General features: G+C 47.7%; 1 protein-coding gene across 1 annotated transcript; it reads right to left on the reverse strand.

The window, feature by feature from the left end:
* Positions 1-9: 9 nt before the first annotated feature.
* On the reverse strand, positions 10-13,651 carry slc9a5 (solute carrier family 9 member A5). The gene is made up of 15 exons (XM_088991737.1): positions 12,821-13,651; positions 11,171-11,473; positions 10,933-11,096; positions 7,590-7,668; positions 7,334-7,511; positions 7,016-7,236; positions 6,737-6,939; positions 6,470-6,559; positions 4,962-5,032; positions 4,679-4,903; positions 3,503-3,629; positions 3,288-3,437; positions 3,140-3,197; positions 2,890-3,018; positions 10-1,673 (listed from the first exon to the last, which is right to left on the reverse strand). The coding sequence occupies exons 1-15, from the start codon at positions 13,128-13,130 to the stop codon at positions 1,243-1,245; spliced, it is 2,739 nt and encodes a 912-aa protein (XP_088847863.1). The 5' UTR covers positions 13,131-13,651; the 3' UTR covers positions 10-1,242.
* Between the last annotated feature and the right edge of the window lie 73 nt (positions 13,652-13,724).

Raw genomic sequence — 13,724 nt, forward strand, 5'->3', positions numbered from 1 at the left:
ACTGCCGTAGCATCATTTTATTGTTGGGTCAAAAATACAGGGCAAGAGGAGGATATTACAAATGAGTGCCCCGCCTCACGGTCGAGGGGGCGGAGCCTCCTCGATGCATTGGTTCTGGAATCCGTCTCGGCGGTCTGCAAAGGGAGTCCAAAGCCACCGGCGGGGCCCGGTGAGCGACGGAGGTCGGGCGTTTGCGGGCGCGGTCCGCCGTCGACTGGGGCGAAGGTCGCGACCTGAGCAAATTGGCGCATTCGGACGGCATCGGCGGCGATTGCTTCTCGCCAGGAGGAGGTGGGCTATCTAGCTAGCTATCTTGCTGGCTATCTATTAGCTATCTAGCTATCAGCTTTTCTGGCAGGCTATCTATTAGCTAGATATCTAGGATTCTTGTGCGGCTAATTAAAGAGCCCTTGTGAGAGAATGCTTTGTTCAAAAACAGACATTGATTAGAATGGGAAATGTTTTGGTTTTCAACCATAGCAGTTTTCAAACAGGTTTCTAGAACGGATTACGGTCGAAAATTCTGTGAAATAGTTAAAAAGTGCTTCAAAAAAGTTGTTTTCAATGCTTGGAAGGGATTAACATTTTTTACATTGATTATAGAGGGAAGTGCTGCTTTGGTTTTTGAATAGGTTTCTGGAAGGGACAATACGTCTGTACCTCGTGTCACGTCTCTTGTGAGCAGGCGCCTTAGTGTTGTACAATGCTATCTAGCTAGCTTTCTAGCTATCTGAGTTATTCCGGGTTGAGTGAATGCTGCCGCATGTGGCTGCCGCTGCTCACCCACAGAAAAAAACTTCATGTGACTGGAAAGTGACCTTGAGAGTTTTGAAAGACGCTTTTAAATTAAATGTATTATTATTATTATTATTATTATTATTATCATAAAATTAGTTCAAATGGAGTATATAATTAACAAACAATAATATAATTATCTAAACAAAAGCTCTGTTATTTGCTATCTAGCTGGCTAGCTATCTAGCCGGCTAGCTAGCTATCTAGCTGACTATCTATTAGCTATCAAGCTAACAGCTTTTCTGGCAGGCTATCTATTAGCTAGCTATCTAGCATTCTATCTATTTGAGCTATTCCGGGTTGAGTGTAAAGTGTGGCTGCCGCTGCTCACCCACAGAAAAAACATCATGTGACTAAAAAGTGACCTTGAGAATTTTGAAAGGCGCTTAGAAATGAAATGTATTATTATTATTATTATTATTATTATTATTATTATTATTATTATTATTAAAGCTGGGTGGGCCCTCGGCCATGCGCTTCCTCATAGCTGCCGGGCGGGGGCGCCGTCACCAGGCTCCTCAGGTACACGCAAGGCTGCCGCCGCCTGCCCACGGCGGCCGTCGGCAAAGTCGCTCTCAGTGACGGCACGAGCGGCCTCATCTCGTCCTGCTCCTCCTCGTCCTCCTCGTTCTTTTCCGGCGCGACACGAGGGGGGCCGGCCGGCGGCGCGTAAGAGACGGGGCGGGGGGCCGGCCGGCGGGACGGGGCGGGCTCGTGCGGCGGTGGCGACGTCACGCTCTCCAGCGAGGAGATGCTTTGGTTCCACGCCCGCCGGAGGTCCACCGGGATCACCTTGGTGGCCTCCAGGGACACGCAGGGCGGCGGCCATGGTGCGCCGCCGCCCTTCCATGGGAGGTGAGCGTCCCCACCAGCCGCCACTGAGGACACACATGCACTCGTGATGGGAATTGCGGCTCTATTCAGAGAGCCGGCTCTTTTGGCTCGGCTCATAAAAAAAGATCCGGCTCTTTTGGCTCCCAAATGGCTCTTTAGTTTTTTTTTTGTTGCTTAAATGAATTAACTACCAAAAATCATGTAACATTATGCGAAAAACGATTTACTCATGTAAAAAAATACACTATATCAAATACAGGTAACATCCGACTTATGACCAAGTTCCGTTCCGACCAAACGGTCGTAAGTCGAAATGGTCGTAAGTCGAAATCCATTCAAAATGTTGAATAGAGATCCCAAGGCTAAATGACTCGCAAACTCCCCCTCTTAAAATGTTAAACATAGGGTCGTAAGTACGGGTGGTCGTAAGTCGGGATGTTACCTGGATTCATGTTATTATTATTGATTTATATGTGCACAGAGTTAGTGGATGCTAACTTTGACTTTCCCTGTGGTTATTCTGGTCTGATGATCAGCTGTCACTAATTTGCTTTTCATATTAAGAATGCTATCATACCAACTAGTAAAAAAATATAATAATTGAATAATAATAAAAGCATAATGTGATAATATTTGTACACCTGTCTACCCTAACCCACCCCCCTTCTCCTGGCTACTGCGAGTGTCTGTAATTATCCCCTCCATCCTCTACCACGGATATCGACCAATCACGTGCGGCTTTAACCTAAGACCGGGGGCGGGGAATAGAGGACAAAAATGACCTTGAAGAGTTTTGAAAGGTGCTTATAAATGAAATGTATTATTATTATTATTGTATCTATTAGCTGGCTCGCGAGCTTTCTATCTATTTGAGTTACTTCTGGGTTGAGTGAACGCTGGCGTGTGTGGCTGCCGCTGCTCACCCACAGAAAAAACTGATCCTGTGACTGTAAAGTGACCTTAAGAGTTTTGAAAGGCGCTTAGAAATGAAATGTATTATCATTATTATTATTATTATTATTATTATTATTAGTATATTCATTATTATTATATTCGTGTTATTCATATTATTCATATCATTTATATTATTCATAGTCTTCTTCTTCTTCTTATTATTATTATTATTATCAAAAAAGTTGGCTCCCATTCCCGGCTCATTATTAGGAACTCTCTTCGTTCACTTCAGAGATCCGGCTCTAAGAACCGGCTCGTTCGCGAACGACACATCACTAACATGCACACGGCTGCTGTGGTCAGTACCTGAAAGTGGGCGCCGTATGGGGGTTTGCGCTTCCGCGGCGATGAAGGTGATCCCCACGTCTTCATCCTTCTCAGCATCGGGACACTCGTCTTGATCCTCATCCGATCCCAGAGGAACCACCACAGGATCTACACAGAGCGACGTTGAACACGTGGACGCTAACGTGCTTGGCAAAGAGAGCAAACAGGTTTGCGGGAGGGGCTCCCAACTTTGGTAAAGGGGCAGGACGGCCATTTTGGTGCACCTAACCTTGGTCCTGCCAGCCAAGGTTCTTTCTGGCTTTGTCACCGGCGTCGGAACCTCGTCGCTGCGGGATCAGTCGGTGTCATTGAGCAAGGGATGGCCATGCGCTAGGGGGGTGACCCCCAGCCCCCAGGAGCCCCCCTGCGAGGTAGACCTTCTTGGGCGTTCGCTCCTTCTTGTGCCGCTTGTGTCGCCCCGACTTGAAGCTCTCCATGCGACTCTTCATGTTCCTCTGGAAGACCTCGCGATCTTGTCGCTCGTTGTCGCCCGCCGGCATGAAGTGGCGACTGTAGTGCGACTGGTACTGCCCCGACAGGCCGCGCGTCACGTGCGCCGATTTGAGCGCCGCGCGTGCTCTTCGGGCCTTACCCGCTTCCTGGGCTTATAGAGGTTTTCCGCCAGGAAGTGATGCGTCTCCATGTCCTCCTCCAGCTTGCCGCCGGGAACGTCGTGGATGACCTGAAGGTCCAAACGCACGCCGCTGCCGTTCTCTCGCCTGAAAAAGCAAGCGTGCGTCAAGCTAACGTCAGGATGGGCGCTTTCTATCAGGTATCTATTAGCTAGCTAGCTTTCTATCTATTTCAGTTACTTCCGGGTTGAGTGAATGCGTGTGGCTGCCACTGCTCACCCACAGAAAAACTTCTCGTGCGACTATAGAGGGAGCTTGAGAGTTTTGAAAGGCGCTTATAAATTTGCTCGTAATTTGCTATCTATTAGCTATCTGGATGGCTAGCTAGGTATCTGGCTAGCTAGCTATTCACTCTCGAGCTGGCTGGCTGTCTAGCTAGGTATCATTTGCCTATCAATTGGCTGGCTAGCTAGCTAGCTTTCTATCTATTTGAGTTACTTCTGGGTTTAGTGAATGCTGGCGCGTGTGGCTGCCGCTGCTCACCCACAGAAAAACTTTATCCTGTGACTGTAAAGTGACCTTGAGAGTTTTGAAAGGCGCTTATAAATTTGCTAGCAATTTGCTATCTAGTAGCTATCTGGCTGGCCAGCTATCTATTTGCTATATATTAGCTATCTGGTTGGCTAGCTAGCTATCTGGCTAGCAAGCTATTCACTCTCGAGCTGTCTGCTAACTAGCTAGCTTTCTATCTATTTGAGTTACTTCCGTGTTGAGTGAACGCTGGCGCGTGTCGCTGCTCACTCTCAGAAAAACTTTATCATGTGACTGTAAAGTGACCTTGAGAGTTTTGAAAGGCGCTTATAAATTTGCAAGCAATTTGCTATCTATTAGCTATCTGGCTGCCAGCTAGCTATTTGCTATCTATTAGCTATCTGGTTGGCTAGCTAGCTATTCACTCTCAAGCTGGCTAGCTATCTCACTAGGTAGTATTTGGCTATCAATTGGCTGGCTAGCTCGCTAGCTTTCTATCTATTTGAGATACTTCTGGGTTGAGTGAACGCTGGCGCGTGTCACTGCCGCTGCTCACTCGCAGAAAAACTGTATTCTCTGACTGTAAAGTGACCTTGAGAGTTTTGAAAGGCGCTTATAAATGACATGTATTATTATTTTGACCGCGGAGACGGTCGGGGGCTCACAGGTACTTGGCGACGCCGAAGGAAGCGTCGCCGCTCATGGAGGGCAGCGAGACTCTGTCCCGGCTCAGAACGTCGGCACTGGGGGGGCTCCTGCCCACCTGGTCGATGAGGCTGATGGCGTCCCGGATGTTGATCTTCTGGTACGCCTCCCACAGCTCGCTCTTCCTGTACTCCGACTTGCGCAGCAGAAGCTTACTCAGGTGGTTCTTGTCGAACTGCTCCCATCTGCCGATGACATGGGTGAGGCATCCGCGACGGCGCCGCCTCACGCGGTCTCACTCACTTGTCCCGCCAGTGGTGATAACCCTGGAGCCCCGCGATGTCCTCCACTGCCGTCAGGATGTGGTCAAAGGCCTGCGCGGGGGATGTGCGGGTGGGAGGTGGTTGGGGGTCGCACGTACAGTGATACTCCGGTTTACGAATCCCTTGGCTTACAAACTTTCCAGTTTACGAACGTTACGTTTATGAAAATTTTACCTTGGCATACGAACTATTTTTTGGGATACACACGGATCGCCACAATGAGTGATGTGTCGTTGGCGAACGAGCCCGTTCTCCTAACAAGAAAATGGCAGCTGACTGTTTTTGTCCTCGATGCCCCGCCTCCAGTCTTTGGTTAAAGCCACGTGATTGGTCAAGAACGCAGCAGTGAGGGGGGGGGGGTTCCATACAGAGAGAGAGTGAGGCCGTTCTTCAAAAAGGAAAATGGCACCCGCCTTTTTTTTTGTCCTCTATTCCCCGCCCCCAGTCTTCGGTTGAAGCGATGTGATTGGTCAAGAACGCAGCAATGAGGCGGGGGTGGTTAAACATTAAATAGACAGGCAGACGATAAAGAGAGAGTGATAAAATGGATAGAAAACTGTGAAATTTGGACTTGTTTCAACATTGATACTTTGATACTTTGATACTTTTTGAACTTTGACGTCATTGGTCAAAAACACAGCAGTGAGGGGAGGTGGTTTAAATATTAAAGAGACAGGAGACGACAGAGAATGACAAAATGGATATCAACTTTGATAGTTCAAAAGCAGAGTGTAGACTGCAAGGTTAAAATATCCCATCAATCAGGCTTCACAAATAACCCGCACAAGCCATCTGTACACTTGATACAAAAAGCTATCAACTGAGCTAAACAGAACACAATTGATGAGGAACAAGGTAAAATGTTCGCATAGAAAGCACCTACAAGGGATCATTCCTGAAGATGGTGAAAGAAGGTCACGTTCCTCATCAAGTGTTTAATGCTGATGAAAGCGGCCACTCCATTCCATCAAGCCATCAACGACCATCACAAAGGTCAATAAAACAACTTTATTATATAGTACAGTTGATTTCTTTAATTATAATAAACATTTAGTATAGATCAAATACAGTAAAGTCTTGTTATATCGATATTCTGGGGAGTCGGAAAAAATATCGATATAACCGGACTATCGGTATATCCGATCCTGCGCGCATGTAATGTTCTCCTTGCGTTCATAGAAATAGTATCGTAATAAGCGGTACTATCGATATAACCGATATCGATGTAACGAGACATTACTGTAAGGTATATTTTGTGCAGTTTGAAAGGCTTAGAAAATTAGAAAGTAGAAAATTATGTTTTATGGGGACCTGGGAACGGATTATTCTCATTTTAATGGTTTCTTATGGGAAATTATTTTTGGGGATACACACTTTTCGCCTTACACACTCTCCTGGGAATCAATTAAGTTCGTAAGCCAAGGTATCACTGTACCTGACTACTTTTCCGCCACGACTCTCTAAAGACAATGGAAGTGGCGTACTGACCCTCTCGTGTATCTCCTCGTTGATGGTGGGCTTCCTGCTGGTGGAGCGAGGAACTTTCAGCCACTTGACCAGCGGCTTGATGGTCAAGCCCTGTCGCGGGCGTGCACACAAACACATGCAGATTTAGAAAAGGGCAAAAAAGCAGAAGGCCACTGGTACCCCCCCTGGCATCCGGCTTCCCATGTTCGATCTACGGACGTGTCCCTTTTGTGAGCGACTTAGCTGGTTAGCACGCTACCTGGCTCAGCGAGTGTGGCGTCAGGGTACCTGGAATATGACGGTGAAGAAGACCACCACGATGGTGGTGGCCACAAAATAATCTTTGGCCTTGACGCGGTTGCCGTCCAGCAGGACCACCAGCGCGAAGGCCACCGCCCCCCGCAGGCCACCGTAGGACATCACCACTTGGTCCATCTTGTCCAGCGGGACCAGACGGAAGCGGTTCAGGATCCAGGTTTGACCCACCACGCCTGAAGACACGCCAAGTCGCCGCTTGGAATTTTTGTTCCCGTCCTGACCGGTTTGTTGGCGGGGGGCACCACTGACCCGCAGCCCTGAAGATGAAGATGAAGACCAGGGTGCAGGCCACCAGGCCCGCGTCCCAGGCCCACTTGGACTTGTCGACGGCGGAGATGCCGAGGAAGATGAAGATGAGGGTCTCGGCGATGCTGGCCAAGGTTTTCATGGTGTACTTGACGGTGGTCCGAGACTTCTGCGAGATGTTGGCCTCCACGTACTTGTTGGCGCCCATCCCGCAGAAGGTCATCCTGAAGCACGCAGACCAGCCAAGCGAGCGCGTCACGTCCGCGTTTTCGGTTTTGGAAAAGGAGAACATGGAAGGCGAGCCGGATGTCGGCGACTTACGACAAGATGGCGGAGAGCGAGCAGAGTTCGGCGGTGAGGTACGCCAGGTAGACCATCAGGAAGACAAAGAGCGGCTCGATGATCCGAACTTTCTTCGTGAAGCGCGTGATGAAGCTGAGAAGGACGGCGAAAACCAGACCCACCAAGGTCCCGCCCACGCTGACCACCAGGAAGGAGGCTGACGGTCGGAAACGATTTTTTAAAAATCGGTCCAACTCCTCCGGGGGCGCCATTTTGGCTCTTTATTCCATCTCACCGATTCCTTTGAAGTAATCGGCCGTCTGCACGTTCTCCACTCCGACTTCCACAAAGGAAATGTAAACCTTGTACAGCACCTGAAACGCACAAAGAGACGGCGGACGGGCGCCAGACGTCAAAATCTGGCAAATTGGCTCGGAAACGCGCCGACCGAAAGGCGCTCGGTTGCCGGCGGGATAAACTCAGATTCCGAGTTCTGATGAACATTAGCGCTTTTGGCTAATCTGCTCCAAACTTTCATTTCAAGTGGCTCCATCGGACAAAAGCGTTTGGCGTTGAGGTCTTTTGGGGGTCAGGGGTCACTCCTAAAGACTTTCTATGACTCTGTGGTGGCTTCAGCCATCCACTATGGAATTGTCTGCTGGTCAGGCAGCATCACCACCCGGGACAGGAAAAGACTGGGGCACCTGGTCAAGAGGGCCAGTTCTGTCCTGGGCTGCTCGCTGGACTCTCTGGTCCATGTTGGGGGGAGAAGAGGACTACTCCCTGCGGCGAAACTGATTACTACTATTGTCCTGACTGATTACTTCTATTGTCCTGCTTGAGTATGGGTCTAAAACTGGCCTGATTGCCCCATTTGATCTGGTATCACCTCATCAGCATAACTGAGCCTGTGTTGCCTAAGAAGTCAGTTGTAGGTATGATCCAAATTGAACCTCACCCCACCAAGGTGATTTAGTGAAGGGTTTTGCTGTTTCATGAAAATAGCTTCTTTTACTCCCCTTTCAAAGCATCTGTTTTGTTTCGCTAAGATTTTAACCTCATTGTCGTCAAATGGGTGGTTGCTAGCTTTTAGGTACATATGTACTGCAGATTGAGGCCCCCATGCGACGTTGATAAAGTATTATTTACGACTGTGAGCTTACACAGACGTTCTTCAGCCAGAGACTGTTACACCCGTGCTGCAAGAAGGAGAGGTACCGCCGCCCGTTCCTACTGACTGCTGTCAGGCTTCTCAATTCTCAATAATCACATGTGACCAAAACATCTGGACTCTTGTACTGTAAATATGGGTTGATGCAATACAGTTACATATATCAATATACCTTTCTTGATACTTGCACTATGTACAGTTTATTATGAAACGGTTTTGCACGTTTATAGTATACATCTCAGTCTACTGACATTTTTATTTCACTATGCGTAGAATATCTTGTTTTCTATCCTTTCACCCCCCCCCCCCCCCCCATCCCCTTTCAAATTGTTGCTCTGGACTGCAAATTTCCCCATTGTGGGACCTTTAAAGGACAACCGACGTCTCCGGACAAGTTGTGTCCATAATTTGTAAAATGGCTTCAAATGACTTCTACTGAGCGGATTTTACAAAGATTCCACCGCATATAGCTATATTTTACGTTTTAAGACTCGCGCTGAATATTACGGAAGTCTTGTTTTTGAGTTGGTGACGGGTCCTCACGTTACGTCACTGAAGGAACGCCCCTGACCGAAAAAAGGACACATTGTAGCAGTCCTTCCATCACGTCAATTCATTTTGCTGTACTTGTTTGTTCTGAAAACTTCATGTTGCACCAAAAAGAGGCAGAAGAAGGCGACAAAGCTCTGTGTAAGGAATTAATCAGCCTGTGGAAACGGGCTGGTTAATTCCTTACACGATGCTTTGTCGCCATTTTCTGCCTCTTTTTGGTGCAACACCCCCCCCCCCCCCCCTTATTGCCTCAAAATGGCACGGAATAAATTCTCGAATCAATTCCAAACATGTATGCTTTCCTCTTCAGAACTATATGAATCATATTCATAACTGGAGGTGTAACAAGAAAGCATATTCTCCGAATCTGAAGCCATTGTTTTGATTCTCCAGCAAGGCAAGACGTCTTGGGGTGACATCACAAACAAGGGGGCGGGACCTTTTGAAACTGGCCACTTCCGGGTTCATTTTTCTGCAGATTTTGGACACTTCAAGTCATTTTTATTGGTATTTTGCATTTGACTAAAAATATCATACTGCGTGTTTTGGGTATTTTAGATGCTATAAAACATTTTTATGATGTCAGTTAGGAAACAAAAACGTGATGTCGGTTGTTCTTTAAAGGTTTTCTGATTCTGATTCCGCCGAGGGGGGTGCACGCCATCTCAGGGGGGGAGAAGTTATGGTCAGCACTAATGAGTATGTCGGCCGAGGCTCAACAAAGCGTCCTGGGGCATTCCTGGCCCTCGTCGCTGGTCGCCGGGATTCGCTGACGGAAAGGTCACGGCGGCGAGAATTGTGCCTTTAAAGGAGACGGAGGAACCCGCTTTGATGTTGGCGCAGTGTCTGAAATAACGTGTGCCCTGACGCCCAGGGCGTGCAACTTTTACGTAGGGTGTATAACTTACAAAACGTCTCCGCCCGAAACGAAATGTATTTTTTTCAAATCAAACGTTTGCTTTCTTCAATAAAGCAAACGGAGCATTTGTGGTATTTACATCCTTCTTAATTAAAAATAAATCCTTAATACTTTGCAACATCGATGCAAAGGTTTCTTCAGCAGTCATCTGTACTTCTTTGAAGGTGACAGACATTTCGCTTCTTATCCAAGAGGCTTCGTCAGCCAACGAAAATCTTTTGCTGGTAGTTTTGGCCCTATATCTATATCCCTACTGTCCAGACGTGGTGGTGCCAGACTCTGCTATGATTGGTCCCAGATCTCAGATTGGGGGGAGTAGAGCACTACTCCCTGCGACTACACTGATTACTTGTATCGTCCTGACTGATTACTTCTGTTGTCCTGCCTGAGTATGGGGTCTACGACTTGCCTGATTGCCCCATTTGCCCTGGTATCACCTCATCAGCATAACTAAGTCTATGTTGCCTAAGAAGTCTTTTATAAGTATGATCAAAATTGAACCAGTATTATCCCTGCGATGTTGATAAAGTCTTTTTTTGAGAATTTTGAGTATAATACTAGTGGGCATCAATCTGCAGTACAAATGCACCTAAAAGCTAGCAAGCACTCATTTGACGACAATGAGGATAAAATCTTAGATGGTTAGAAAGGGGAGTAGAATAAGCTATTTTCATAAAACAGCAAAACCCTTCACTAAATCGCCATGGTGGGGTGAGGTTCAGTTTGGATCGTTCCTACAAGAGACTTCTTAGGCAACATAGGCTCAGTTATGCTGATGAGGTGATACCAGAGCAAATGGGGCAATCAGGCCAGTCGTAGACCCCATACTCAAGCAGGACAATAGAAGTAATCAGTCAGTACAATACAAGTAATCGTCTTATTGTGTTTCAAGTTTTGAAAAATTGGGCAGGCAACTTTTCAGAGTTGTCTGCCCTGGTGTCCGCTAACTTTTTGACATGAGTTTCAGACACTGTGTTGGCATGTGCGTGCGATCACCACGGTGACGGCGTCGTTGAGCAGCGACTCCCCGAAGACAATGATGAAGAGCGTGTCGTTGACGTGGACCTCCTCAAACACGGCCAAGACGGCCACCGGGTCCACGGCCGAGATCAGCGCTCCGAACAGCAGGAAGTCCATCAGGCCCGCCTGCACGCGCCCGTCTGAGAAGGCGAGCAGAGACGCTGGGAACGGGCACGTGGGCGGCGGTGACGGCGCCGGCGGCAGGCGAGCTCACCGATCACTCCCGCTAGGCTGGCGCCGTAAAGGCCCAAACCGGTGCAGAAGGCGTTCCACAGCGTTCCCGCCACGGCGTACGTGAGGATGGCGCCCAGGTTGTCGAAGAAGAGGCGGGCGGGCATAAAGTAGCCGGCGTCGCCCACGATGGTGGGCAGCAGGAAGAGGAAGAAGAGGGCGGGCTCCAGCTGGTACGGCTGCCGCTGGCTGGCCAGCAGGACCAGGCCGCCCAGCGCCAGGCCCAGCAGGATCAGCAGGCAGCTCTCGGGCACCACCGCCGTGAAGCGCTGACACAGCTGGAAAACTGACGCACGTCCAGCAAGAAAAGTCACAATTGGACGCCATCTTCAAATCGGACGCCTTCTTACGGACCACCTCGAGGTGGCCCGCTTTGAGCCCAGAACAGTTAGCCCGCCCGCGGCAAGAAACGTGACGCATCAACTTTAAAATTCTTCTTTATACAGTGATACCTTGGCTTACGAACTTAATTGGTTCCCAGATAGAGTGTGTCAGGCGAAAAGTGTGTATCTCAAAAATTAATTTCCCATGGGAAACCATTAAAATGAGAATAATTCGTTCCCAGGTTGCCATAAAATATAATTTTCATCTAAATAAGCCTTAAAACGACACAAAATATACATTATTTTATGTATAATAAATGTGCTATTGAATTATAATTAAAGAAATAAACTGTACTTTATAATAAAGTCGTTTTATTTACCTTTGTGATGGTCGTTGATAGCTTGATGGAATGGAGTGGCCGCTTTCATCAGCATTAAACACTTGATGAAGAACGCAACCTTCTTCTATCACCATCTTGAGGAATGATCCCTTGTAGGTGCTTTCTCTGCCATAATTTTACCTAGTTCCTCATTAATGGTGTTATGTTTAGCTGGGTTGATTGCTTTTTGCATCAAGTGTCCAGATGGCTTGTGCGGGTTATTTGTGGAGCCTGATTGATGGGAATTTTAACCTTGCAGTCTGCACTCTGCCTTTGAACTATCAAAGCTGAAACGAGTCCAAATTTCACTGTTTTCTATCCATTTTGTCTCTTTAATGTTTAAACCACCCCCCCCCCCCCTCACTGCTGCGTTCTTGACCAATCACGTGGCTTTAACCGAAGACTGGGGGTGGGGAATAGAGGACCAAAACAAGCCGGCTGCCATTTTCTTGTTCGGAGAACGAGCTCGTTCGCGAACAACTTTACAGTCACAGACAAGCATGGTGGTGAAAGAAGTAGGTTACGTTCCTCATCAAGTGTTTAATGCTGATGAAAGCGGCCACTCCATTCCATCAACGATCATCACAGGTCAATAAAACAACTTTATTATACAGTACAGTTTATTTCTTTAATTATAATACCATAGCACATTTATGATACATAAAAAATAAAAAAGGTACAATTTGTGTAGTTTGAAGGCTTAGAAAATTAGAAAGTAGAAAATTATGTTTTATGGGGACCTGGGAACGGATTATTCTCATTTTAATGGTTTCCTATTGGAAATTAATTTTTAGGATACACACTTTTTTGCCTTACACACTCTGTCTGGAAACCAATTAAGTTCATAAGCCAAGGTATCACTGTATTACTATTATTATTATCCCTCCACCTCTAGCCATTTCGATCGGGACCTTTGCGCTGCGTACTCACGGATCTTGGCCACGCTGGCCACCAGTAGCCACACGGCGATGACGTACGGGGTCTGCACGTAGGCCCATTCCCACTGGACCACACGGTACCCCCCGCCGCCGTGGTCCTCCTCAACTGGGGCGGGCGAGCCCGGGAGGCCGACGGCGGTTCCGGAAACCGCGAGCGCCGGCAGCAGGAGCGGAAGGAGCAAGGGCAGCAGCGCCGTGACAGGCGCAGGCACGGGAGCAGGCATGTTCCCGCCGAGTCGGGACGTCCCGCCGCCTCTTATTAAGGCTAAGGAGAGGCGGGGCAAGAGGCGGGGCCACCACATGGGCCGGACAGAGCTCACTTGGTGACGTCACGGACGACGACGATTGGAGACTTTGCAAGCGCTTTGTCGCCGCCTGACCTTCAGCGCGCAGACGCACGCTGGCGACGCACTAGATACATTTTCTGGGCGCTACATTGGAGTCCAGATGGCTCGAATTGATACGGAAGGACTTCTTTAATCGATTGCAAACATGTATGCTTTCCTCTTCAGAACTATTTGAATCATATTCATAACTGGATGTGTAACAAGAAAGCATATTCTCTGAATCTGAACAGTCTGAAGCCATTGTTTTGATTCTGGAGCAAGGCAGTTTGTGAAGGAGTATCCTAGCGTGACGTCACGAACAAGGGGGCGGGACTTTCTGAATCTGTTCCGAGCTCATTTTGTGGCAGTTTTGGGACACTTGAAGTCATTTTTATTGGTGTTTTGCATTTGACTAAAAATATCAGGCTGCGTGTTTTGGGTATTTTAGATGCTATAAAACGTTTTCCTGATGTCAGTTAGCAAAAGAAAAAAATGGTGTCAGTTGTCCTTTAAGCAAAAAAAAAAAAAAAAAAAAAAAAAAAAAAAAAAAAAAAAAAAAAACTAAGGAGT

Source organism: Hippocampus bargibanti, linkage group LG03 (assembly GCF_051943395.1).
Source record: "Hippocampus bargibanti isolate YZ-2025 linkage group LG03, ASM5194339v1, whole genome shotgun sequence".
NCBI lineage: Eukaryota > Metazoa > Chordata > Actinopteri > Syngnathiformes > Syngnathidae > Hippocampus > Hippocampus bargibanti.

What these genes read in the sequence shown, in the direction of transcription:
- slc9a5 (XM_088991737.1), bottom strand. Translation starts at nt 13,130, where the DNA reads ATGTGGTGGCCCCGCCTCTTGCCCCGCCTCTCCTTAGCCTTAATAAGA. An exon ending in TCGCTCTCCGCCATCTTGTC is followed by an intron (nt 7,237 to 7,333) that starts GTAAGTCGCCGA and finishes TGCGTGCTTCAG; the next exon opens with GATGACCTTCTGCGGGATGG. An exon ending in ACGAGGAGATACACGAGAGG is followed by an intron (nt 5,033 to 6,469) that starts GTCAGTACGCCA and finishes TCCCCCGCGCAG; the next exon opens with GCCTTTGACCACATCCTGAC.